Source organism: Danio aesculapii, chromosome 17, assembly GCF_903798145.1.
Source record: "Danio aesculapii chromosome 17, fDanAes4.1, whole genome shotgun sequence".
Lineage (NCBI taxonomy): Eukaryota > Metazoa > Chordata > Actinopteri > Cypriniformes > Danionidae > Danio > Danio aesculapii.
The window spans coordinates 45,941,981-45,968,524 of NC_079451.1; the positions used below are offsets into that span (position 1 = coordinate 45,941,981).

A 26,544-nucleotide genomic window follows, 5' to 3' on the forward strand; every position below is an offset into this window, starting at 1 on the left:
CATTACTCCAGTCTTCGGTGTCACACGATCCTTCAGAAATCATCCTAATATGCTAATTTGGAGCTTAATTCATAAATTATAATAATAAGAATAATTCTTATTATCAATTAAAAGTGTCATCTGCTTAATACTTTTGTGGAAATAACAGACATTTATTACATTTAAATATATTAAAACACGTGGCACGGTGGCTCAGGGGAATCCTCCGGGTGCTCCGGTTTCCCCCACAGTCCAAAGACATGCGCTATAGGTGAATTGAAGAAACTAAACTGGCTGTAGTGTATAAGTGTGTATGGATGTTTCCCAGTACTGGGTTGCAGCTGGAAGGGCTTCCGCTGCTAAAACATATGCTGGAATAGTTGGTGGTTCATTCCACTGTGGTGATCCCTGATGAATAAAGGGACTAAGCTAAAGGAAAATGAAGGCAGAACAATAATAATGATTCTTATTATAAATTAAAAATTTGATCTGCTTATTTTTTTGTTGTTGAAATTGGTACATTTGTTCTGGGTTTAGTAAAATAATTATTCAGAACCACATTTAAAAAAAAATAAAAATCTCGGTGCTCAATTACTATCAAAATATGAAACCAGTTTTTGCAGCATTCATAAAAAAAATAATAATTAGATATTAGCATATTAGAACGATTCCTGAAGGATCAGTAAAGACTAAAGTTGATGCTGAAAATTCAGTTTTGGATTTAAAAAAAAACATTTTTAAATAAATAAAAAAATAATTTTACATTTTTTTATTTATTTATTTGTTTTGTTTTTTAAGTATAATACCGTTTCCCAATTTTACAGGTTTTACCTGTATTGGGGAAAGTTACTTTTGAAAGTAATGCATTACAATATTGAGTTACTCCCCCAAAAAGTAACTAGATGCATTACTTAGTTACTTTTTATGGTAAATAATGCGTTGCGTTACTTTTAAGTTACTTTTTCTAACCAGGCTGAGGCTTGATCTCTTTTAGAACTTTAAGAACTAAAAAACACATAAAAATTTTTATTTAGTGCGAGACAATCGTCAAAAGTTAGAATGTGGTGGTGGTGGGTGGGGGGGGGGGGGGGTTGTGCTGTATTGGGGCAAGGCAATACAATTGGCAGAAATGAAGAGATTAGGGGTGGGGAATTCGAGCTCCGCTGTTCGTCGCTGGGCCCCTAAATTGCCAGGGCCCTATGCACTCTGTCCCCCTTTTCTCACCAATAGTGACAAGTATCGCTGTAGCCAGGAGACCTCCAAGTGGGAAGGGATTACATAGCAAGTAGGTTGGGTGACCTCCAAGTGGGAGAGACTTAAACCACAAGTAGGTTGGGTTTAAGTGGTGTAGGTGGAGTAGACAGTAATAAAACACAACATGTTACTATGAAATTGGGTTTAGAGTAGGTGTAGATGGTAATAAAACACATCAGGTTACTGTGAGGTTAGGTTTAGAGTAGACGTAGATGGTAATAAAACACAACAGGTTACTGTGAGATTGGGTTTAGTGTAGGTTTAAACGGTAATAAAACACAACAGGTTACTGTGAGGTTATGTTTAGAGTAGGTTCAGACCGTAATAAAACACAACAGGTTACTGTGAGATTGGGTTTAGAGTAGGTTTAGATGGTAATAAAACACAACAGGTTACTGTGAGGTTAGGTTTACAGTAGATGTAAATGGTAATAAAACACAACAGGTTACTGTGAGATTGGGTTTAGAGTAGGTTTAGATGGTAATAAAACACAACAGGTTACTGTGAGATTGGGTTTAGAGTAGGTTTAGACGGTAATAAAACACAACAGGTTACTGTGAGGTTGGGTTTAGAGTAGGTTCAGACGGTAATAAAACACAACAGGTTACTGTGAGGTTAGGTTTAGAGTAGGTTCAGACGGTAATAAAACACAACAGGTTACTGTGAGGTTAGGTTTAGAGTAGATGTAAATGGTAATAAAACACAACAGGTTACTGTGAGGTTAGGTTTAGAGTAGATGTAAATGGTAATAAAACACAACAGGTTACTGTGAGATTGGGTTTAGAGTAGGTTTAGACTGTAATAAAACACAACAGGTTACTGTGAGGTTGGGTTTAGAGTAGGTTTAGATGTTAATAAAACACAACAGGTTACTGTGAGATTGGGTTTAGAGTAGGTTCAGACGGTAATAAAACACATCAGGTTACTGTGAGGTTAGGTTTAGAGTAGATGTAAATGGTAATAAAACACAACAGGTTACTGTGAGATTGGGTTTAGAGTAGGTTTAGATGGTAATAAAACACAACAGGTTACTGTGAGATTGGGTTTAGAGTAGGTTTAGATGGTAATAAAACACAACAGGTTACTGTGAGGTTAGGTTTACAGTAGATGTAAATGGTAATAAAACACAACAGGTTACTGTGAGATTGGGTTTAGAGTAGGTTTAGATGGTAATAAAACACAACAGGTTACTGTGAGATTGGGTTTAGAGTAGGTTTAGACGGTAATAAAACACAACAGGTTACTGTGAGGTTGGGTTTAGAGTAGGTTCAGACGGTAATAAAACACAACAGGTTACTGTGAGGTTAGGTTTAGAGTAGATGTAAATGGTAATAAAACACAACAGGTTACTGTGAGATTGGGTTTAGAGTAGGTTCAGACGGTAATAAAACACAACAGGTTACTGTGAGGTTGGGTTTAGAGTAGGTTCAGACGGTAATAAAACACAACAGGTTACTGTGAGGTTGGGTTTAGAGTAGGTTCAGACGGTAATAAAACACAACAGGTTACTGTGAGGTTAGGTTTAGAGTAGATGTAAATGGTAATAAAACACAACAGGTTACTGTGAGATTGGGTTTAGAGTAGGTTTAGACTGTAATAAAACACAACAGGTTACTGTGAGGTTGGGTTTAGAGTAGGTTTAGATGTTAATAAAACACAACAGGTTACTGTGAGGTTGGGTTTAGAGTAGGTTTAGATGTTAATAAAACACAACAGGTTACTGTGAGGTTGGGTTTAGAGTAGGTTCAGACGGTAATAAAACACAACAGGTTACTGTGAGGTTAGGTTTAGAGTAGATGTAAATGGTAATAAAACACAACAGGTTACTGTGAGATTGGGTTTAGAGTAGGTTTAGACTGTAATAAAACACAACAGGTTACTGTGAGGTTGGGTTTAGAGTAGGTTTAGATGGTAATACAACACAACAGGTTACTGTGAGGTTAGGTTTACAGTAGATGTAAATGGTAATAAAACACAACAGGTTACTGTGAGATTGGGTTTAGAGTAGGTTTAGATGGTAATAAAACACAACAGGTTACTGTGAGATTGGGTTTAGAGTAGGTTTAGACGGTAATAAAACACAACAGGTTACTGTGAGGTTGGGTTTAGAGTAGGTTCAGACGGTAATAAAACACAACAGGTTACTGTGAGGTTAGGTTTAGAGTAGATGTAAATGGTAATAAAACACAACAGGTTACTGTGAGATTGGGTTTAGAGTAGGTTCAGACAGTAATAAAACACAACAGGTTACTGTGAGGTTGGGTTTAGAGTAGGTTCAGACAGTAATAAAACACAACAGGTTACTGTGAGGTTGGGTTTAGAGTAGGTTCAGACGGTAATAAAACACAACAGGTTACTGTGAGGTTGGGTTTAGAGTAGGTTTAGATGTTAATAAAACACAACAGGTTACTGTGAGGTTGGGTTTAGAGTAGGTTCAGACGGTAATAAAACACATCAGGTTACTGTGAGGTTAGGTTTAGAGTAGGTTCAGACGGTAATAAAACACAACAGGTTACTGTGAGGTTAGGTTTAGAGTAGGTTCAGACGGTAATAAAACACATCAGGTTACTGTGAGGTTGGGTTTAGAGTAGGTTCAGACAGTAATAAAACACAACAGGTTACTGTGAGGTTGGGTTTAGAGTAGGTTCAGACGGTAATAAAACACAACAGGTTACTGTGAGGTTGGGTTTAGAGTAGGTTCAGACGGTAATAAAACACAACAGGTTACTGTGAGGTTGGGTTTAGAGTAGGTTTAGATGTTAATAAAACACAACAGGTTACTGTGAGGTTGGGTTTAGAGTAGGTTCAGACGGTAATAAAACACAACAGGTTACTGTGAGGTTAGGTTTAGAGTAGATGTAAATGGTAATAAAACACAACAGGTTACTGTGAGATTGGGTTTAGAGTAGGTTTAGACTGTAATAAAACACAACAGGTTACTGTGAGGTTGGGTTTAGAGTAGGTTTAGATGTTAATAAAACACAACAGGTTACTGTGAGGTTGGGTTTAGAGTAGGTTCAGACGGTAATAAAACACATCAGGTTACTGTGAGGTTAGGTTTAGAGTAGGTTTAGACTGTAATAAAACACAACAGGTTACTGTGAGGTTGGGTTTAGAGTAGGTTCAGACGGTAATAAAACACAACAGGTTACTGTGAGGTTAGGTTTAGAGTAGATGTAAATGGTAATAAAACACAACAGGTTACTGTGAGGTTGGGTTTAGAGTAGGTTTAGACTGTAATAAAACACAACAGGTTACTGTGAGGTTGGGTTTAGAGTAGGTTCAGACGGTAATAAAACACAACAGGTTACTGTGAGATTGGGTTTAGTGTAGGTTCAGACGGTAATAAAACACATCAGGTTACTGTGAGGTTAGGTTTAGAGTAGGTTCAGACGGTAATAAAACACAACAGGTTACTGTGAGGTTAGGTTTAGAGTAGATGTAAATGGTAATAAAACACAACAGGTTACTGTGAGATTGGGTTTAGTGTAGGTTCAGACGGTAATAAAACACAACAGATTACTGTGAGGTTGGGTTTAGAGTAGGTTCAGACGATAATAAAACACAACAGGTTACTGTGAGGTTGGGTTTAGAGTAGGTTCAGACGGTAATAAAACACAACAGGTTACTGTGAGGTTAGGTTTAGAGTAGGTTTAGAAGGTAATAAAACACAACAGGTTACTGTGAGGTTAGGTTTAGTGTAGGTGTAGACATTCATAAAGCACAATATTGGACAGATTAGTACAGCCCACTTGGAGCTGACTCCAACTTCCATTAATACACTTCTCGAAATGTCAGGCTCTGCCGTTTTAATTTCTGTCTGTTTCTGCATTCTCTTATTGTGTGCAGGATTCAACGTGACTACGATCATTTTAATTCAGCAATTTATTTTATAAAAGCCAATTAACTAAACTAAAAAGTATCTCAAATATTATTACTTAATTTAATGAAGTAATGCGTTACTTTACTCGTTACTTAGAACTAGTAAGTACTATTATTACGTAACTCACGTTACTTGTAATGCGTTACCCCCAACACTGGTTTTACTGTATATTTGATTAAATAAATGCAGCCTTAGCCTTAATTTAAAAAAAAATCTTCCAAACTTTAAATATATATAGTCTATATAAATATATTCATAAATATATATACACAGACTCATGTTTGTGTAAGTCTAAATATAGCCATTTTGACTAGCTGAAAATTGAACCCAGCCTCTCTGCTTCATAAATGTTTCTTTTCTATGGGCAGTTGTGTGGTTTTGCACTATATGTTTTCTATTATAATGGCATCGACGTCATTTTCTGATTCACATTTTTGTAGTCGCTCTTTACTTTGGACATTACATTTCTTTTATGAAGGACCAAAACAAGACCGATGTGACGTGTAAATGTGGTGGCTCACACTCTCAGATTTGTCCTCATCGCCAGTTCAGTGATATACAAATATATTTATACATCGGAAATATATATAAATACATAGAAATATATATATATATCATTTGGGTTTGATTTGAGATATTTGCGAATGAGCGTTTTTATTGTGTTATTTGAATTGAAAGGGGTGTGGTTATGTGTATATTCTCACTGAAATATTCATGAACCAATTGTGACGAGCGATCTGATTGGTCGAGAGAAAGACGACCCCGTAATGATTGGTCGTCTCTGTGTACTGTTGATTTCTCTTGCACAAAGAGCAGCATGATATCGTGTTTACATCCATCTGCGTTATTTTATTTGGTCTTTTTATTTAATTATCTTTTGTAGTCCTGCTGGTGAGATGTTTGCTAATGGAACAAATCGCAAGTATTTACTCTATCGGATTATGAACATGATTTATTTTTTGTTCAATAGCATTGTTATTTTCGTTCGGATTTAACATCACTGTAAGAAAACATGCAGTCCTGAAAATGGTCAGTTTTTGGGGGGGATGATTGTCTGTGCTGTTTTTTCTCAACATAGCTGACTTATTGTACAGTTTTATTAATCAAACTTTCACATGAATGTTTGTCTTAATCTGCTGCCACCCGACAGTTTAGGAAACATGTTTATAGACATAACTGTGCAATGGAGAAAACAATAAATGTAACAGAACGATTTTTTTCAAGCCATTTTGATATCACACATGATTTTACATACGTCAGCCACTGGATGTCACTGTTGGGACTGTCAGCAAGGGTTGCCGCACTTCTTCAAAGTACTTTACTTATGAAAAAAAGGCCTGGAAAGTACTCAAAAGCAAACACAGGTCATTAAAAGTGCTTGAATGTAAAGATTATAGTGTTATTTCAACAACTGTACAGTGCTGCTTTCAAAAACTGAATGAAAAAACTAAGACATTCATTCATTTTCCTTCGGCTGAGTCTCTTATTTATCAGAGGTCGCCAAAGCGGAATGAACTGCTAACTATTCCAGCATATGTTTTAAGCAGCGCATGTTCTTCCAGCCGCAACCCAGTACTGGGAAACACCCATACACACTCACATTCCCACACACACTCATACACTACAGCCAGTTTAGTTTATTCAATTCACCTACAGTATAGCGCACGTCTTTGGACTGTGGGGGAACCCGGAGCACCCGGAGGAAACCCACGTCAACACGGAGACAACGTGCAAACTCCACACAGAAATGCCAACTGGCCCAGCTGGGACTCGAACCAGTGACCTTCTTGCTGTGAGGCGACAGCGCTTTAAATATGTGACCATAAATCCAGTCTTATAAGCTCAAAGTTTGAGATTTATCCATCATCTGGAAGCTGACAATAAGCTTTGCACTGACGTCTGGATTGTTAGGATGATGTTTAGCTGAAAAAGAATAATCTGGAAACAAAATCTAGATATTGAGAAAAATGCCTTTAAAGGTGTGTGAATTAAATGATTTGCAAAGTATGTTAGTAGTTAAAAATTACGTTTGGACGTTTGGTTCTTTACTCAATTTGACATAAAAGAAAATATTAGATACACACAATGTATTTTCGGCTATTATTTACCAGTGCAACTTACTACAAATTTACCATAGACTTATACTCACCGGCCACTTTATTAGGTACACCTGTCCAACTGTTCGTTAAAGTAAATTTATAATCAGCCAATCACATGGCAGCAACTCAATACATTAAGGCATGTAGACATGGTCAAGACGATCTATTGGAGTTCAAACCAAGCATCAGAATGAGGAGGAAAGGTGATTTAAGTGACTTTAAGTCTGGCATGGTTGTTGGTTCCAGACGGGCTTGTCTGAGTATTTCAGAAACTGCTGATCTACTGGGATTTTCAGTGAGTGGCAGTTTTGTGTGCGCAAATGCCTTGTTGATGGCAGAGATCAGAGGAGAATGGCCAGACTGGTTCCAGCTGATAGAAAGGCAACAGTAACTCAAATAACCACTCGTTACAACTGAGGTCTGCAGTAGAGCATCTCTGAACACACAACACGTCCAACCTTGAGGCGGATGGGCTACAGCAACAGAAGACCACACCGGGTGCCACTCCTCTCAGCTGAACAAGAAACTGAGGCTACAATTCACACAGGCTCACCAAAATTGAACAATAGAAGTTTGGAAAAACAATGCTGGTCTGAAGGCAAAAGGTAAAGATTTAAATGTGTGCATTGTCACGTTTGTGCATTACTCTCTGTCAAACAGGTGTCAGAATTGCATTACATTAAATCTCACATTTCACAGTGATAAATCACAGTGTTCAATTCAAAGTAGGCTCATTTTCTCTAAAATATTGGTACTTACTGTCATCCTTAACATCACTTCTGTTAATGAACAACTATGGGTTTACGTGCATTAAATACGGCTCAAACTACTGTTTTTTATTTAGTCTTGTTTATTTATTTATTTTAAATATTAGGTTATTTTGTACTGTCAGACATTAAAGAGGTACTTCACCAAAAACTGAAAATTCAGTCTTCATTCACTCACCTTTACTTGTCATAAACGTATTCTGTTTCTGAATAAATATAACCATTTAAAATAGTCTTTTTATAACGTGTATTCAAAATATAATGACAAAAATAAGACACGTTCTAATACAACGAAAGAAAACAGAAAATTAAAACTGTATTACATTTTTATTGTTTAGATGATCCCTTTTTGTAGTGTGTGTGTGAGTGAGAGAGAGAGAGAGATAGAGTTAACCAAAAGTCACATTTGGCATTTCACAATGATTCAATTCCAAGTATGCTCATTTTAAAATATATATAAATTTGTAAAAAATAAATAAATTAAATATATTTACCATAACTCTAATATTGCTTATCTAGGCCCACTGTAATTAATTAAAAGTGTGCATAAAATGCGACTTAAACTGACTGGTCTGTTAATAAAGCCTGTCTGTCAAGACAATAAAGCGATAATTGACCCAAAACATTTTGTCATTGTTTACTCACCCTTGACTCAAACCTCTTTCTTCTGTGTAACTCAGAAATTATCTTGAAAAATCTTGAAAATTCACTTCCATAATATTTGTTTTATGCTTATCGGTTTATAACATTGTTCAAAATATGTTTTTTTTTGTTTAACAGAATAAAAAGAACCTCATAAAGGTTTATAATCACTTGAAAATGATTAAATAGTGAGTAAATATTAGATTTTGCATGAATTATCCCTTTAAAAATAAGAAATGTGGCTTACTCTTCCCATCCACCGGTAAAATAGCGCTGCAGTTCTGCTCGCGGCCTGCAGGAGGCTCTACAATCAACCAGAAAGCTGCCGTGAAGGCGCTTCAAAATAAAGGGGAGGGAAACTTCAATTTGGCGTCTAGCGCTCGCTAAATTACTCCGACTCTCTCAGTCTGGCTGGACCGGTGCTCAATAGAAGCTACATCTCCTTTGTTTTCCTTTCCCCCTGTTTATTTCGCTATCGGATCAATGGAGAATTAATCGACATGCGGAAACAAGCGCCTCTCTGACACTGGATATAAACAACGATTCTCACACTGATGCTTTTTTGACGACTAAACAGGAGATAAACATCGACTAGGGACTTATATATGGATTATGTAAGGAAACAAACACTTTCATGAGGGGATTTTGGTATGGTTGTGCTTGAATTCATTATATTTGATAGAGCAAGCTAAGTTATGAATGAATTGACGTCAATATGATGCACTTTAAACTTTGTTTACACACATTTTGCACTTCAAAATAAACATTACCATTCATAATCGTTGTTTGGGGATGTAATATTAATATTTTCTACTTTAAATTACTCAACTGAATACAGTCAAACTAATTTCTCCCAGTGTTGACCATCTGTGGCACTGAAATGGGAAGTATGTGCCACTTGGGAATGGATTTTGGGAATGTCCTGTGATTTGGGAACGATGAGCAACGGACCCACTATTGTCTATGAGTGGCTGAAAACCCTTCAGCTGTGTCAGTATGTGGAGTCTTTTGTTGATAATGGTTATGATGACCTGGAGGTGTGCAAACAGATAGGAAACCCTGATCTGGATGCCATCGGGGTCATCTCTCCACACCACAGGGAAAAGCTGCTCCGGGCTGTGGAGAGACTACGGGATGAAGACAAGAAAGTGGCACCAGCTCTATATTTCACCCTAGAACCCCTTCCTCATGGCACATACCCAAATACATCTCAAATTAGTGACTGCAAACAGAAAATCACCAAATCATGGGTCAACTCAACCTGCGACAGGCCTAGGATTGGATTTTCCAGTGACATTACAGCTTTGGAGATCCATAAGGAGCCGGTGGTGTATCCCAAACTCAAGCTGAAGATAATGATTCGGGATAAACTGGTGAAGGATGGAATTGACCTGAGCAAAACGCCCTACTCGTATAAAGTGAGTACTGACCTTTACGTCATTATTGCTGCTGTCACATCCTCTGAAAATGTTTGCTCCGTCTCTTTGTTATTGACATTTTATTCCTGCCTGCAAAAGGTTACCTGTTGGCTTGAAATTTACTCACCTGTTCTAGTTTTTTTGGGGGATAATAAGCATCTAAGGATGGTTGTGTTTGCAAAACGTCCTCAGTAAATGTCATCCATTATTATATTTGTGCATTGGTGGTTGGATGATTTTGGGTTTTATTTTAAAGGGATAGTACATCCAGAAATGAAAATTCTGTCATCATTTACTCAGCCTTCACTTGCCCAAAACCCATTTCAGCTTCTGAAGATATTTTGAAAAATGCTGGGACCTGTTGACTTAAATATGCTGTAAAAAGTATTCTGTAAAATTTATAGTAAAAATAAAAAATTCAGTTTTGATTGCTTGAACTTTACCGTTATAAATACAGTTGAGGCATTTCTAGATTTACGGTAACCTACAGAATTTCATTCATTTATACCTTACTACACCTGCCAGGGCTGCACAATATATCGCTTCAGCATCGATATCACAATGTGCAAATCTGACATTAATAAAATACAAGTAATGGGAAATCTAGTAAATAATATAAATAACTCTTGTTAACTTCTGGCAGCAACAGAGTTTTACTTTAGCATTATACAGGTTTTTACCGTAAAAATCGTCCTTTTACTGTGTAGTATTTTTTTTCCTACTATGGAAGGCAATGGGTGCCACCAATCAGCATTCTTCAAAATATCTTCTTTTTTGTTCAACAGAAGAAAGTCATAAAGGTTTAAAATAACAGTAGATGATAAGAGAATTTTCATTTTTAAATAGTGATGTGAAATGATTAATCGCAATTAATTGCATCCAAATTCAAAGCTTGTATTTGCACAATATATTTGTACTGTGCATATTTATTTTGGGTATATATATATATATATATATATATATATATATATATATATATATATATATATATATATATATATATATATATATATATATATATATATATATATATACACTCACTTTATTAGGTACACCTTACTAGTACCGGGTTGGACCCCCTTTTGCCTTTCAAACTGCCTTAATCCTTTGTGGGATAGATTCAACAAGGTACTGGAAATATTCCTCAGAGATTTTACTCCATTTTGACATGATAGCATCACGCAGTTGCTACAGATTTGTTGGCTGCATATCGATGATGTGATGTGAATCTCCCAAAGATGCTCTATTGGGTTGAGCTCTGGTGACTGTGGAGGCCATTTGAGTACAGTAAACTCATTGTCATGTTCAAGAAACCAGTCTGAGATGATTCACGCTAATGACATGGTGCGTTATCCTGCTGGAAGTAGCCATCAGAAGTACACTGTGGTCATAAAGGGATGGACATGGTCAGCGACAATACTCATGTAGGCTGTGGCGTTGACACGATGCTCAAATGGTACTAATGGGCCCAAAGTGTGCCAAGAAAATCTCCCCCACACCATTACACCACCACCAGCCTGAACTGCTGATACAAGGCAGGATGGATCCATACTTTCATGTTGTTGATGCCAAATTCTGACCCTAACATCTGAATGTCGCAGCAGAAATCGAGATTCATCAGACCAGGCAACGTTTCTCCAATCTCTATTGTCCAGTTTTGGTGAACCTGTGCCAATTGTAGCCTCAGTTTCCTGTTCTTAGCTGACAGGAGTGGCACCCGGTGTGGTCTTCTGCTGCTATAGCCCATCTACAGATGCTCTTCTGCAGACCTCGGTTGTAACGAGTAGTTATTTGAGTTACTATTTCCTTTCTATCAGCTGTAACCAATCTGGCCATTCTCCTTGACCATCAACAAGGCATTTGCGCCCACAGAACTGCCGCTCACTGGATATTTTCTCTTTTTCTGACCATTCTCTGTAAACCCTAGAGATAGTTGTGCGTGAAAATCCCAGTAGATCAGCAGTTTCTGAAATACTCAGACCAGCCTGTCCAACACCAACAACCATGCCGCGTTCAAAGTCACTTAAATCCCCTTTCTTCCCCATTCTGATGCTCAGTATGAATACATGCCTTAATGCATTGCTGCCATGTGATTAGCTGAGTAGAAATTTGCGTTAACAAGCAGTAGGACAGGTGTACCTAATAAAGTGGCCAGTGAGTGTATATATAAATAAACACATACATGTATATATTTAGGAAAATGTCAATTTATATTTATTTCTAATACAAATGATATATAAATATGCAAACATTTTGGTTTTGTATTTTTTTAATTGTACACAGTATACATGTACAAAATATTTATACACAATGAGTACAAATACATTATGTAAAAACAAACTATCATTTTGCATGTAATTAATCATGATTAATTATTTGACAGCACTATTTTTAATCAAACTATCCCTCTAATGGCCAATGTTAAAAGGTTGAATCTCTAAATGAAATGCTGAATTATACAGTATTTACTAAAGCATTTCATATGGTGTTTGATTTTGCAACTGAATGGTAAATTCTGGCTATTACTGCTTATCATCTGAGAATGTCCAAATGCTGGCTAATACATGGCTCTGACTTGTATTTCTATCCATTTATCCTGCATCTAAGAATAGGTATGGGCCGGTATAAGATTCTGACGGTATGATAACCTTGAATGAAAATATCACGTATCACGGTATTGTGATTACGACTCTAAATATATATATATTTTTAAATTTTTGGGTAAAAAACCAAAACTTTTTGTCCCTTTTAAGCACAATATATTTTATTTTAAGCAACATTTGAACTATTTTGTAACAGTAAACATGTCAGGCTAAATAAGTCAAATGAGTTATTGACTTCTGCTGTCCATTTATTTCAAAAACAGATTTTTTTTACAACTTAAAACGGCATCTTTAGATCTTTTCTGCTGGGAGATATTGTTGTCCTAAAAAACAAATAAAAAAAGTAAAGAAACAAATCTTACACACACCTTAGGAACGGTATTGCAGGAAATCTTGACTGTTTTAAAACCTTGACTTTTGCAAACCGCGGTATACCTTGAAAACGGTTATCATCCCATGCCTATCTAAGAAGCCATGCAGTGGTTTAGAGAGGCAACTCAGTCAATGTGATGGTTTCCAAATCATCTCGGGTATAAAATTGCGTGTTTACTCAGACTGATCATAGCAAAGAGCAGAAAAAGTGTGTGATTTCTTCAAGTATTCTTTGAGTTGTGTAAGAAAAGTTGCTGAGCATTCATTAACATGAACCGTTTTGCTGGTCTAGCACACTGTAGTGGTCTGTAGAGGCTTGCTTGACGTTTTCTTTTCCCAAGACAGATGATTTGATCCTGCCACAGAGGTTGAAGTATTCGACAAGCTTAATTGAAGTCGTTATTCATTAGTGCACTCTGGGGGCTTTGAGAGCAGGCTTTAATCGATAACCCCGAGAACAAGAACTGTAATCCATTAACTACACTGAGTGCTATTAATAGAGTGATTTACTGTACATTTTCTCCTGTAAACATCGGGAGCTTTTAAATAATAGGCAGGCCAATGCAATGCACAATTACGGGTTTGTATTTACTCATGTATGTTGATCTGGATCACATTTGCACCTACAGAAGGAATATTTTGGGCTTTGAGGAGGAGTGATTTGAGGGAATGGGGTCTCGAATGATTTTAGTGTGACAGGTTTGTGTGTTCAATTATGTGTACGACATCTTAGGACGCAGAAACTGTAGTTTTTACTAACAGTGCATGTGATGTTTGGTAATTAAAACATTCACAGTATTACAGAATATATTTGTCATGTTGACATCTGCATAAAAAGTATCTAATGCAAGATATAAAACTTTGGATACTAACATTTGGTGTCATTAAGTCTATATTTTCTAACCTGACTCATGCATGTTGATCTGGATCACCTTTGCACCTACAGAAGTGATGTTTTGGGCTTTGAGGAGTGATTTGAGGGAATGGGGTCTCAAATGATTTTAGTGTGACAGTTTTTGTGTGTTCAATTATGTGTACGACATCTTAGGACGCGGAAACTGTAGTTTTTACTACCAGTGCATGTGATGTTTGGTAATTAAAACATTCACAGTATTACAGAATATATTTGTCATGTTGACATCTGCATAAAAAGTATCTAATGCAAGATATAAAACTTTGGATACTAACATTTGGTGTCATTAAGTCTATATTTTCTAACCCTACTCATGCATGTTGATCTGGATCACCTTTGCACCTACAGAATTGATGTTTTTTGGGCTTTGAGGTGGGATTTGAGGGAATGGGGTCTCAAATAATTTTATTGTGACAGATTTGTGCGTTTAATTATGTGATCGACATCTTAGGATGTGGAAACTATAGTTGTTTTTTTCAAATGGTGCATGTGATGTTTGATAACTAAAACAATCACTGTATTTGTCTTGTTTCGCTGAAAAAAAGGATCTGTAATGCAAGATATATAACACTAGATACTAACATTTGGTGTCATTAAGTCTATATTTTCTAACCCGACTCATGCATGTTGATCTGGATCATCTTTGCACCTACAGAATTGATGTTTTGGACTTTGAGGAGGTATTTGAGGGAATAGAGTCTCAAATGATTTTATTGTGACAGTTTTGTGCGTTCAATTATGTGATCGACATTTTAGGATGTGGAAACTATATATATATATATATATATATATATTTTTTTTTTTTTCAAATGGTGCATGTGATGTTTGATAATTAAAACAGTCACTGTATTGTTTGTCTTGTTTCGCTAAAAAAAAAGATCTGTAATGCAAGATATAAAACTTTAGATACTAACATTTGGTGCCATTAAGTCTATATTTTCCAACCCTACTCATGCATGCTGATCTGGATCACCTTTGCACCTACAGAAGTGATGTTTTGGACTTTGAGGTGGGATTTAAGGGAATGTGGTCTCAAATGATTTTATTGTGACAGTTTTGTGCGTTTAATTATGTGATCGACATCTTAGGATGTGGAAACTATAGTTGTTGTTTTTTTCAAATGGTGCATGTGATGTTTGATAACTAAAACAATCACTATTGTTTGTCTTGTTTCGCTAAAAAAAAGATCTGTAATGCAAGATATAAAACACTAGAAACTAACATTTGGTGTCATTAAGTCTATATTTTCTAACCCGACTCATGCATGCTGATCTGGATCACCTTTGCACCTACAGAAGTGATGTTTTGGACTTTGAGGAGGGATTTGAGGGAATGGGGTCTCAAATGATTTTATTGTGACAGTTTTTGTGTGTTCAATTGCGTGTACGACATCTTAGGACGCGGAAACTGTAGTTTTTACTAACAGTGCATGTGATGTTTGGTAATTAAAACATTAAAAGTATTACAGTATATATTTGTCATGTTGACATCTGCATAAAAAGTATCTAATGCAAGATATAAAACTTTGGATACTAACATTTGGTGCCATTAAGCCTATATGTTCTAACCCTACTCATGCATGTTGATCTGGATCACCTTTGCACCTACAGAAGTGATGTTTTTTGGGCTTTGAGGAGGGATTTGAGGGAATGGGGTCTCAAATGATTTTATTGTGACAGTTTTGTGCGTTTAATAATATGATCGATATCTTAGGATATGGAAACTATAATTGTTGTTTTTTTCAAATGGTGCATGTGATGTTTGATAATTAAAACAGTCACTGTATTGTTTGTCTTGTTTCGCTGAAAAAAAGGATCTGTAATGCAAGATATATAACACTAGATACTAACGTTTGGTGTCATTAAATGTTCATTTTCTAAACTGACTCATGCATGCTGATCTGGATCATCTTTGCACCTACAGAAGTGATGTTTTGGACTTTGAGGAGTGATTTGAGGGAATGGGGTCTCAAATGATTTTATTGTGACAGTTTTTGTGTGTTCAATTGCGTGTACGACATCTTAGGACGTGGAAACTGTAGGTTTTACTAACAGTGCATGTGATGTTTGGTAATTAAAACATTCACAGTATTACAGAATATATTTGTCATGTTGACATCTGCATAAAAAGTATCTAATGCAAGATATAAAACTTTGGATACTAACATTTGGTGTCATTAAGTCTATATTTTCTAACCCTACTCATGCATGCTGATCTGGATCACCTTTGCACCTACAGAATTTATGTTTTTTGGGCTTTGAGGTGGGATTTGAGGGAATGGGGTCTCAAATGATTTTATTGTGACAGATTTGTGCATTTAATTATGTGATCGACATTTTAGGATGTGGAAACTATGTATATATATTTTTTTTTTCAAATGGTGCATGTGATGTTTGATAATTAAAACAGTCACTGTATTGTTTGTCTTGTTTCGCTGAAAAAAGGATCTGTAATGCAAGATATATAACACTAGATACTAACGTTTGGTGTCATTAAGTCTATATTTTCTAACCTGACTCATGCATGCTGATCTGGATCACCTTTGCACCTACAGAAGTGATGTTTTGGACTTTGAGGAGTGATTTAAGGGAATGGGGTCTCAAATGATTTTATTGTGACAGATTTGTGCGTTTAATTATGTGATCGACATCTTAGGATATGGAAAATATAGTTGTTGTTTTTTTCAAATGGTGCATGTGATGTTTGATAATTAAAAAAATCACAGTATTGTTTGTCTTGTTTCGCTGAAAAAAAGATCTGTAATGCAAGATATAAAACACTAGATACTAACATTTGGTGTCATTAAGTCTATATTTTCTAACCCTACTCATGCATGCTGATCTGGATCACCTTTGCACCTACAGAAGTGATGTTTTGGACTTTAAGGTGGGATTTAAGGGAATGGGGTCTTAAATGATTTTATTGTGACAGATTTGTGCGTTTAATTATGTGATCAACATCTTAGGACGTGGAAACTATAATTGTTGTTTTTTCAAATGGTGCATGTGATGTTTGATAATTAAAACAGTCACTGTATTGTTTGTCTTGTTTCGCTGAAAAAAGATCTGTAATGCAAGATATAAAACACTAGATACTAACATTTGGTGTCGTTAAATCGATATTTTCCTACCCGACTCATGCATGTTGATCTGGATCACCTTTGCACCTACAGAATTGATGTTTTTTGGGCTTTGAGGAGGGATTTAAGGGAATGGGGTCACAAATTATTTTATTGTGACAGATTTGTGCGTTCAATTATGTGATCGACATCTTAGGACGTGGAAACTATAGTTTTTTTCTCAGTGCATGTGATGTTTGGTAAAAACTAGGGCTGCACAAACATCTGACATTGCGATATTTTGTTTTGCCGTAATATATATTGCAGTATGAATATAATTTCACCAGATGATTAATTTAGAATAGCTCTATTTGGTAAGATTTCAGTAATTTAGATCAACGGGACTGATTGAGTCTTTTTCTATGCAGTGCATCTGCATAAATTATAATAAATTACAAGCAATAAATAAATAAACAGTGCTTTAGGTTTTTCTGTGGAGTCTAACAGTGTTCAAGTACAGTAATTGAACAATTAAATGTAAAAGAACATGGTCGCATTGTATAAAGAATTAAAAATATGTTAATTGTAATGATATTATTATCATTTAATCTATAATAAATCATCCAATCCTGTGATGTGACTATTACAGATAAACACATTGCGATATTGATACTCAATCAATGTATTGTTCGGCCCTAGTGAAAAAACAATCACTATTTGTCTTGTTTTTCAGAAATATAATGCAAGATATAAACCATTGGATACTAACATTTGGTGTCATTAAATGTATATTTTCTTACCCTACTCATGCATGCTGATTTGGATCACACATGCACATGGATGTTTTGGACTTGATTTGAGAGTCTGGGGTCTCGAATGATTTTAGTGTGACAGTTTTATGTGTACAATTACGTGTACGACATCTTAGGATGCAGAAACTATAGTTTTTGTAACTAGCAGTGCATGTGATGTTTGATAACAAAAACATTCACAGTATTGTTAGCCTTGTTTTTCAGAAAAATGTATCTGTAATGCAAGATATAAACCATTGGATACTAACATTTAGTGTCATTAAATCTATGTTTTCTCACCCTACAAGCAAATTTAACATAGTTAAAAATGATAAAAACAAATAGTCAATAAGGGTAAAACAAGAAATATTCATTTATTTATTTATTTATTTATTTATTTATTTATTTATTTTCTAAACAACTGTGGTCTTCTCACTCAAACAACAACTCAATAATTCAAATAAATTAATTAATTAATTCAGAAATAATTCATTTTTAGAAATTACGTTATTTATATTAATTACGTGGAAACAAGGCATAAAGTAATAGTGGCTCTGATGAAATCTTGCATTTTGCTTAAATAAGAGCGATGATGATCATTAGTTGCGCTGAAGTCACACCCCAATCTCAAACCTACAACAGACAAAAATATACAAAAACCAAAACAACGCAGTTCTTACACAACATTATTTTACTTACCCCACTGGTAGATTATTTTGCTTTATAAGGAAAAAATCTCACTTAATTTTGGCATATTATTTCTTAAAACATGTTTTGTTTGTCTCTAAAATGCTTCTTGATTTAAGAATTAAGATATTTGGATTAGAAACAAGTCAAAAACAGCATTTTTGCAGTGTATCCCCCTTTGCTCTGATGCTTGAAAGCCCTTTTAGTCCTCGTTATTAGACAGAGCCTCATTTAAATGGCGTAGCGTTGACTGGCGTCTCCACCTGTAGCGCTGCGGGTCTCTGAGCGCTTGTCAAGACTCCACCGCCGCTTTTGTTCTTGTCCGAATCGTGTTTCCATTACGCCGTCTTATCAGCACATTTATCAGTGACGAGTCTCTGGTGACAGATGGCTTCATCGCGCTTTCAGCTTCCAGAGCCATTTAACGTCTCATGCAATGCCAGAGTCCTCATTATCATTACCACCATTTGCATTTGTAAAGAGTGGCCCACTTTTAAAATGTTTTCGCTTGCTTCCTTGGTTTCGCCGTATGTGAACCGCTGCTGCCTCGCTAAATTGTCTTGCAAATTGAGACGCATTTATCCTGCAACTAGCAACGCAGTTCGCTTGAGCGAGCCTGTTTTAAACATGTTTTAGTGTTTTTTTCAGATCCATTCTAAAGCATGTCTGTGAACTGAAAGGTTTAAAGGGATAGCTCAGCCAAGAGTAAAACAATTACTCACCCTCAAGTGGTTATAAAGCTTTCTTTATTCTGTTGAGCACTGAAGAAGATATTTTGAAGAATGCTGAAGACCTGTAACTGTTCACTTCCATATAGGAAAAAAAATACAATGGATGTATTGGTTATTAGCTTTCTAGACTGTGAAAAGTGCCTGGTTATAAACAATTCCCTCATGTTGTCCCCACACAAATTGATTAAGTTGACTTAATAGTTTTTGCAAATTTAAGTGGGTTGAACATAAAACAATTAAGTTGCCAGAAAGAAAACCTAATGGTGCATTCACACTGGGAGTCAGTGTAAACGATTGATGAAGGGCGTGTCTGAAGCTTGGTGCTAATGCGATCATCATAGCAGCGTCAGCCAATGAAATAAGGCTGTAACTGGCTACTGTCTGAGCTGGGGTATTTGCATAAAGTGATCTGATTGGCTGACGCTTCCGTTGGCACTTGAAAAGTTAAGAAAGTTCCCAACTTCTTCAGTGTGCAACGCTACTGAAGCAGCACCGACGGATCCACAATTCAGTTTAGCAACGTTTGACGTCACCCATTCAAAGTGAATAGGTTGATGCTGACGCCCAGTGTGAATCGGTGTGAGAATTGTGATGTTCCAACCCATTTTAAATAAGTAGTTTAAACAAGCAGAAAAAGTCATTTTTGAGTGCACCTTCTTTTGTGTTCAGTAGAGATGCATCGAACGACCGACCAAGCTTTTTTTGCATGATCGGTCTGACCGCCACTGTAAATGTTTTTTGTAAATTACACAGGATTTAACTGTAATGTGAACTATATTTTACGGTAGGACAGTTATGCAGTATGTTACTGTATTTTAAAAGCTGCACTCTCTTGAATACACACAAGAAGGATGTTGAGATTGACTCAGCCAAGAGTAGCTCAGCCAAGAGTAAAACAATTACTCACCCTCAAGTGGTTATAAAACTTTCTTTATTCTGTTGAGCACTGAAGAAGATATTTTGAAGAATGCTGAAGACCTGTAACTGTTCACTTCCATATAGGAAAAAAAATACAATGGATGTATTGGTTATTAGCTTTCTAGACTGTGAAAAGTGCCTGGTTACAAACAATTCCCTCATGTTGTCCCCACACAAATTGATTGGTTGACTTAATAGTTTTTGCAAATTTAAGTGGGTTGAACATAAAACAATTAAGTTGCCAGAAAGAAAACCTAATGATGCATTCAGACTGGGAGTCAGTGTAAACGATTGATGAAGGGCGTGTCTGAAGCTTGGTGCTAATGCGATCATCATAGCAGCGTCAGCCAATGAAATAAGGCTGTAACTGGCTACTGTCTGAGCTGGGGTATTTAAACAAGCAGAAAAAGTCATTTTTGAGTGCACCTTCTTTTGTGTTCAGTAGAGATGCATCGAACGACCGACCAAGCTTTTTTTGCATGATCGGTCTGACCGCCGCTGTAAATGTTTTTTGTAAATTACACCGTATTTAACTGTAATGTGAACTATATTTTACGGTAGGACAGTTATGCAGTATGTTACTGTATTTTAAAAGTTGCACTCTCTTGAACGCACACAAGAAGGATGTTGAGATTGACAGAAATGTCGACATCGCCCTCCGGTGGATTTTCGAGAATTGGCACGTGTGAGAAAACGTGCCCAGGTAGAGTATTTTAGATTGTCAAAAGTGTACACAGCGCCCTCTATGGGATTTGTGAAAACAGAAACTGCAAGAAAACATAGCCCAGGGTACATATTTCTCATTTCTCAATAATGTAACCCTGGACACATATTTCCAATAAGCCTGGATTGGCAAAATCCTTTATCAGCCGATCACACTTAACAAAAAAAATCAAAAATCAGAATCAGCCCGGAAAATTGTAATTGGTGCACCTCTAGGGTTCAACAGATAAAAAGAAATTCAAGTGAAAGGGGAGAAAACAATGACAGAGTTTTAATTTTTGAGTGAATTATCGCTTTAACCTTAGTATATTGTTCAAATTGACTACCCTTCTGTTATGTTCGTGGCTGTTTTTGCCCCAGTGACTTCTATTATAATAACGTTTTTTTTTTATTGCAAAAGCCATAACACCAAACAATCATGCATTCTTGAGCTGCTTATTTAGATTTTCTCAGACATGTCAAGGAAAGTGCACAAAGATCTCTCTCTAATATGAAGACTCTGATTAAGAGTCTACCATGTAAACAGATTTTTGATTACCTTAATGCGACTAAAGTCATAACTGAACTAAACAGAAATGGAATTAAGACATGTGGAGTGCATATATTAGTGGCATTACTGAAGTAAACACTCCAATCAAACTATTACCGTCATGTAGGACTTTTCGCCATATCTTCCGACAAGACACAGGCGGCTGTCAGTAAAGGACCACACACACACACACACACACACACACACACACACACACACACACACACACACACACACACAAAATATATAATTTCAGCATTGATATCGCAATGTGTGTGTTCCCAATAGTCAAATCGCAGGACATGCAATGTTGAGTTGGGATTATAGTTGATCAACAATTGAGAATACATGAGATTTGTGGAGCCGTTGCAAAGTATAACCTCAACAGACGGAAACTTTATAGTTTGTATGTGTTTTAAAGGCATTTCAAGAGAGTGTAAAACATTTGGCACTATAACGTACAACATTTGAAACTTTAATGAAGATTAATTTTACTGAATTATTAATACAATGAAGACTTTTATTATTCCATTTGTGTTTCTGAATACACTGTTTCTTTTACCTTTTTTCTTTGCTCTATTGTTTTTATTCTTGTTTGGAATTTGTTTATTATTTTTTTATACATGATTCACACCCTTATAAAATCACCACAATCAATATAAATTACCCCCCCCCCCCAAATAGAGATATTCAAGCTATCATGTATAGTAATATTTATATTGCAGTATATATATTGCAGAAAAGTAAAATATTGCAATGTGAGATTTTTCCAATATGGTGCAGCCCTAATACACACACAATATGCTCCATATAACCATCTAATTTTAAGCCAGAAACTACGCTTTTTTGCACTGCAATTGATGATCAACAGTAAAAGTGATCTGTTTTCTACAGGGAAAACCACCAACAATCAAGAATGCATGATCTTATGCTGTTACTGCACTTTGCAATCAATAAATGTCATTATAATGGAAGTCAATAGGGCAAAAACAGCCACCAACATAACAAAATGGTAATCAATTTTTCCAGAGTGTATTGCTGATTTATTGAAAAATTTCAAACCGTTTTCCCCAAATATGTGTCAAAATAAGATTTGTCACCAAAAATTGTTCTATTTGCTGAAACACAGCGAAAGTTGTGGTCAAATTAAGACTCAAAATCACCCCAGAGTGGATGAAAACATCCCCAACAGCACTTAAGGTATAATTGAATTGTAAACATGAACTACACTAGTTCCATCCAAGTCTTAGGAACAACAAATAATAACTTGTCTTCTAGTTGATCATTTGGTATCAGAAGTGGCTTATATGAGAGACAAAGACCTCTAGATTACGCTTATTTTACCAAAATAAAACATGGTTATGCCTTGATTTTTAATTATTTCATTAGGACAGTAAGGTCTGACTATGCTTAGACAAAAGTCTTGTCATTTAACATAAATAATGCAGAGTATAGATTTTAAAGTCATGGTGCAGTGGAAAAAGAATGAATATTGTGTCTGACTCCATCATGAGCTTGGAGGACTGCATCCATACATCTCTGCAATGACTCAAATAACTTATTAATAAAGTCATCTGGAATGACAAAGAAAGCGTTCTTGCAGGACTCCCAGAGCTCATCAAGATTGATTGGATTCATCTTCAATGCCTCCTCCTTCATCTTACCCTAGACATGCTCAATAATGTTCATGTCTGGTGACTGGGCTGGCCAATCCTGAAGCAGCTTGACCTTCTTTACTTCCAGAAACTTTGATGTGGAGGCTGAAGTATGAGAAGGAGCGATATCCTGCTGGAGAATTTGCCCTCTCCTGTGGATTGTAATGTAATGGGCAGCACAAATGTCTTGATACCTCAGGCTGCTGATGTTGCCATCCACTCTGCAGATCTCTCGCACACCTCCAAACTAAATGTAACCCCAAACCATGATTTTTCCTTCACCAAACTTGACTGATTTTATGAGAATCTTGGGTCCATGCGGGTTCCAGTAGGTCTTCTGCAGTATTTGTAATGATTGGGATGCAGTTCAACAGATGATTCTTGGGAAAAATCTACCTTCTGCCACTTTTCCAAATGATCAACTAGAAGTCAAGTTATTATTTGTTGCTTTTACAACTGGGATCAACAACAAGACTTTTGTCAGGTAGTGTATATCATTTCTACTCAAGGATACATGCAGTATCAGTTCCTCCAGCTTGATTTGTATCAGCGCAGGACTGTTTGGATGTGTCTCAGCAGCATGAGTTTTGTAAACGCCGCTGCGATCACAGCTCTTATTCTGTCTGACCTGCATTACGAATAGATGAGGGTTTCTGTGCTGGATGAAATGCTCTCTCCCAAACTAGTCTTTCTAAAAAGCTTGTGTAACTGAAGTGTGTGTCACAACAGATGAATGCAGTCTGGTCAGAGTGAGCAGGTCCTTGTGTCATGTGGCAAGAGGGATCAAGGCATCAATTGCATATTCTTTCTGGCTTCATTAGTGAGTCAGAAGGAGCCTGTCTCTTTAAATTATGAAGCTGCGTCCTGATTTTTATTCTGCACGGCACTCTTATAACTCCAGATTGAAGTGACACTATGGCACTGTTGAAACTTCGGGGGCTGCAACGTACAGTGTGACCAAAATCTCATTTCATAATATACAGTTGAAGTCAGAATTATTAGCCCCCCTGTTTATTTTTGCCCTAAATTTCTGTTTAATGGAGAGATTTTTTTTCAACACATTTCTAAACATAATATTTTTAATAACTCATTTCTAATAACTGATTTATTTCATCTTTGCCATGATTACAGCACATAATATTTGACTAGATATTCTTCAAGACACTTCTATATAGCTTAAAGTGACATTTAAAGGCTTAACTAGGTTAAATAGGTTAACTAGACAGGTTAGGGTTATTAGGCAAGTTATTGTATAATGATGGTTTGTTCTGTAGACTATCAGAAAAACAATAGCTTAAAGGGGCTAATAATATTGACTTTAAAATGGTGTTTAAAAAATTAAAAACTGCTTTTATTCTAGCCGAAATAAAACAAATAAGACTTTCTCCAGAAGAAAAAATATTATCAGGCATACTGTGAAAATATCCTTGCTCTGTTAAACATTCATTCATTCATTTTCTTTTCGGCTTAGTCCCTTTATTAATCTGGGGTCGCCACAGCGGAATGAACCGCCAACTTATCCAGCATATGTTTAATGTAGCGGGTGCCCTTTCAGCTGCAATCCATCTCTGGGAAACATCCACACACACTCATTCACACTCATACACTACGGACAATTTAGCCTACTCAATTCACCGGTACCGTATGTCTTTGGACTGTGGGGGAAACCAGAGCACCCAGAGGAAACCCATGCAAATGCAGGGATACATGTACATACAAACATACATGCACGCATACATGTATATATATATATATATATATATATGTATGTATGTATGTATGTATGTATGTATGTATGTATGTTTATATATATATATAATGTATGTATGTATGTATGTGTATGTATATATATATATATATATATATATATATATATATATATATATATATATATATATATATATATATATATATATATATATATATATATTACTATGAGTTATTATTATGACAAGAATTTTTGCATGAAAATTTGCACGAAAAGCGACACTAAATGTTTAACAGGGTCAGAAAAATTACTCTAATGTTGAACATAATCTGATGACAAATTATGATTATGATTTTACCAGTGAAAAAAAAAGGTCTAATAATGTTGTCAATGACAGATTGCAAGCATATGCCTCAAACATGAGAAAATTGAGATCTTGATTTTAAGCATAAAAATTGATTCTCATTTTAGCCAGAATTGTGCAGCCGTAATTAAGACACCAAAAAATCAACAAAATATAAAACCATAGATTTTTCTTTTGTCCATACGATATACATCTTCAAATTGCACAGCCCTGTTCATGAATCACAAAGTTCATGAATCTTCCTTCAACACCTAAATGATTCCTCGAACGGTCCAGCTTGTTGAGATGAGCTGTTGTGCCAGACAGAACTGTTGCTGAAGCTCTACAGTGTTTTCTGTGAAAGCCATAATCCGCTTAAGCCGTATTTTGGGGATTTGTTGTTTTGGCTTTTCAGATCTCGTTTTTTGGATCCGTCTGGGTCGTCGGCATGCTGGGCTGTTGCTAAATCACTTTTGTTCATCATATGTGAGCCGTGTTTGGAAACGCCTCACGCTGGGGCTTAAAACAAGTCTAAGGTATCAATTTTCTTGCCGTAAAGCGTTTATGGACAGTTTTACACGTTTGGATTAGTTTTTACTGCCAGACAAATTAGTTAAGGTCCAAAATAGCATGCACAAACCAATTGCTTTAGCAGGGAGATTTATTTCTCAATGAAATAGGATTTGTACTGAGGAAGAAACATAGCTGGGATTTATGTTTGGCTTTTGTTTCAATCATGTAAACAATAATAATATAATCAATTTTTGCCTCACAGCAAGAAAGTCGCTGGTTCAAGCCCCAGCTAAGCCAGTTGGCATTTCTGTGTGGAGTTTGCATGTTCTCCCCATTCTGGTTTATGCCAGAATAGTTGGTGGTTCATTCTGCAGTGGCGACCTCTTATAATAAAGGGACTAATTTTAAATTGATTAAAGGGATAGATCTTCAATAAATGAAAATTCTGTCATCGTTTACTCACCTTGTCTCAAATTAGTTTAAGTTTCTTTCTTCTGTTGAACAAAAAAGAAGATATTTTAAAGAATGTTGGAAACTGGTAACCATTCACTTTCATAGTGCTTGTTTTTCCTACTATGGATGTCAATAGATTCTAATAGTTTTTTGAATATCCTCTTTTGAGTTTGAAAGAAGAAAGAAACTCATAAATGTTTGGACCAATTGAGGATGAGTAAATAAAGAGTACCTTTTTTATTTTAGGATGGACTCTCTCTTTAAGATAATGTATTTAAAGTCAGTTTTGAGTTAAAAAATAATAAATAACTTAATTAAAAAATCAATATTTCTGGATTCCTGGATTTAACTTGTGAAAGTTTTTATGTTGTTGTGTTTGTTTATGTATTTGATCAAAAGTGTCCTTTAAATATGGCTCAGATTTGGATTTCTTCCTCACGGTAATGGCATTATAGATGTTATAGCACAAGCTTCTTTTATCGTACATGAAACCGCAACTTGCTTG

General features: G+C 35.9%; 1 protein-coding gene and 1 long non-coding RNA gene across 3 annotated transcripts in view; both read left to right on the top strand.

The window, feature by feature from the left end:
• Positions 1 to 1,094: 1,094 nt before the first annotated feature.
• On the top strand, positions 1,095 to 6,329 carry LOC130244059 (uncharacterized). Its single transcript, XR_008839195.1, has 2 exons — positions 1,095 to 4,301; positions 4,567 to 6,329. It is a non-coding gene; the product is annotated as an uncharacterized LOC130244059 (long non-coding RNA).
• Positions 6,330 to 9,069: 2,740 nt separating this feature from the next.
• sash1b (SAM and SH3 domain containing 1b) overlaps positions 9,070 to 26,544 on the top strand; it is a 234,262-nt gene continuing 216,787 nt past the window's right edge. For both annotated transcript variants that reach the window (XM_056476540.1, XM_056476541.1), the window contains exon 1: positions 9,070 to 10,042. In XM_056476540.1, the coding sequence (XP_056332515.1) occupies positions 9,542 to 10,042 (501 nt within the window). In that variant the 5' untranslated portion in view covers positions 9,070 to 9,541. The remainder of the gene's footprint in view (positions 10,043 to 26,544) is intronic.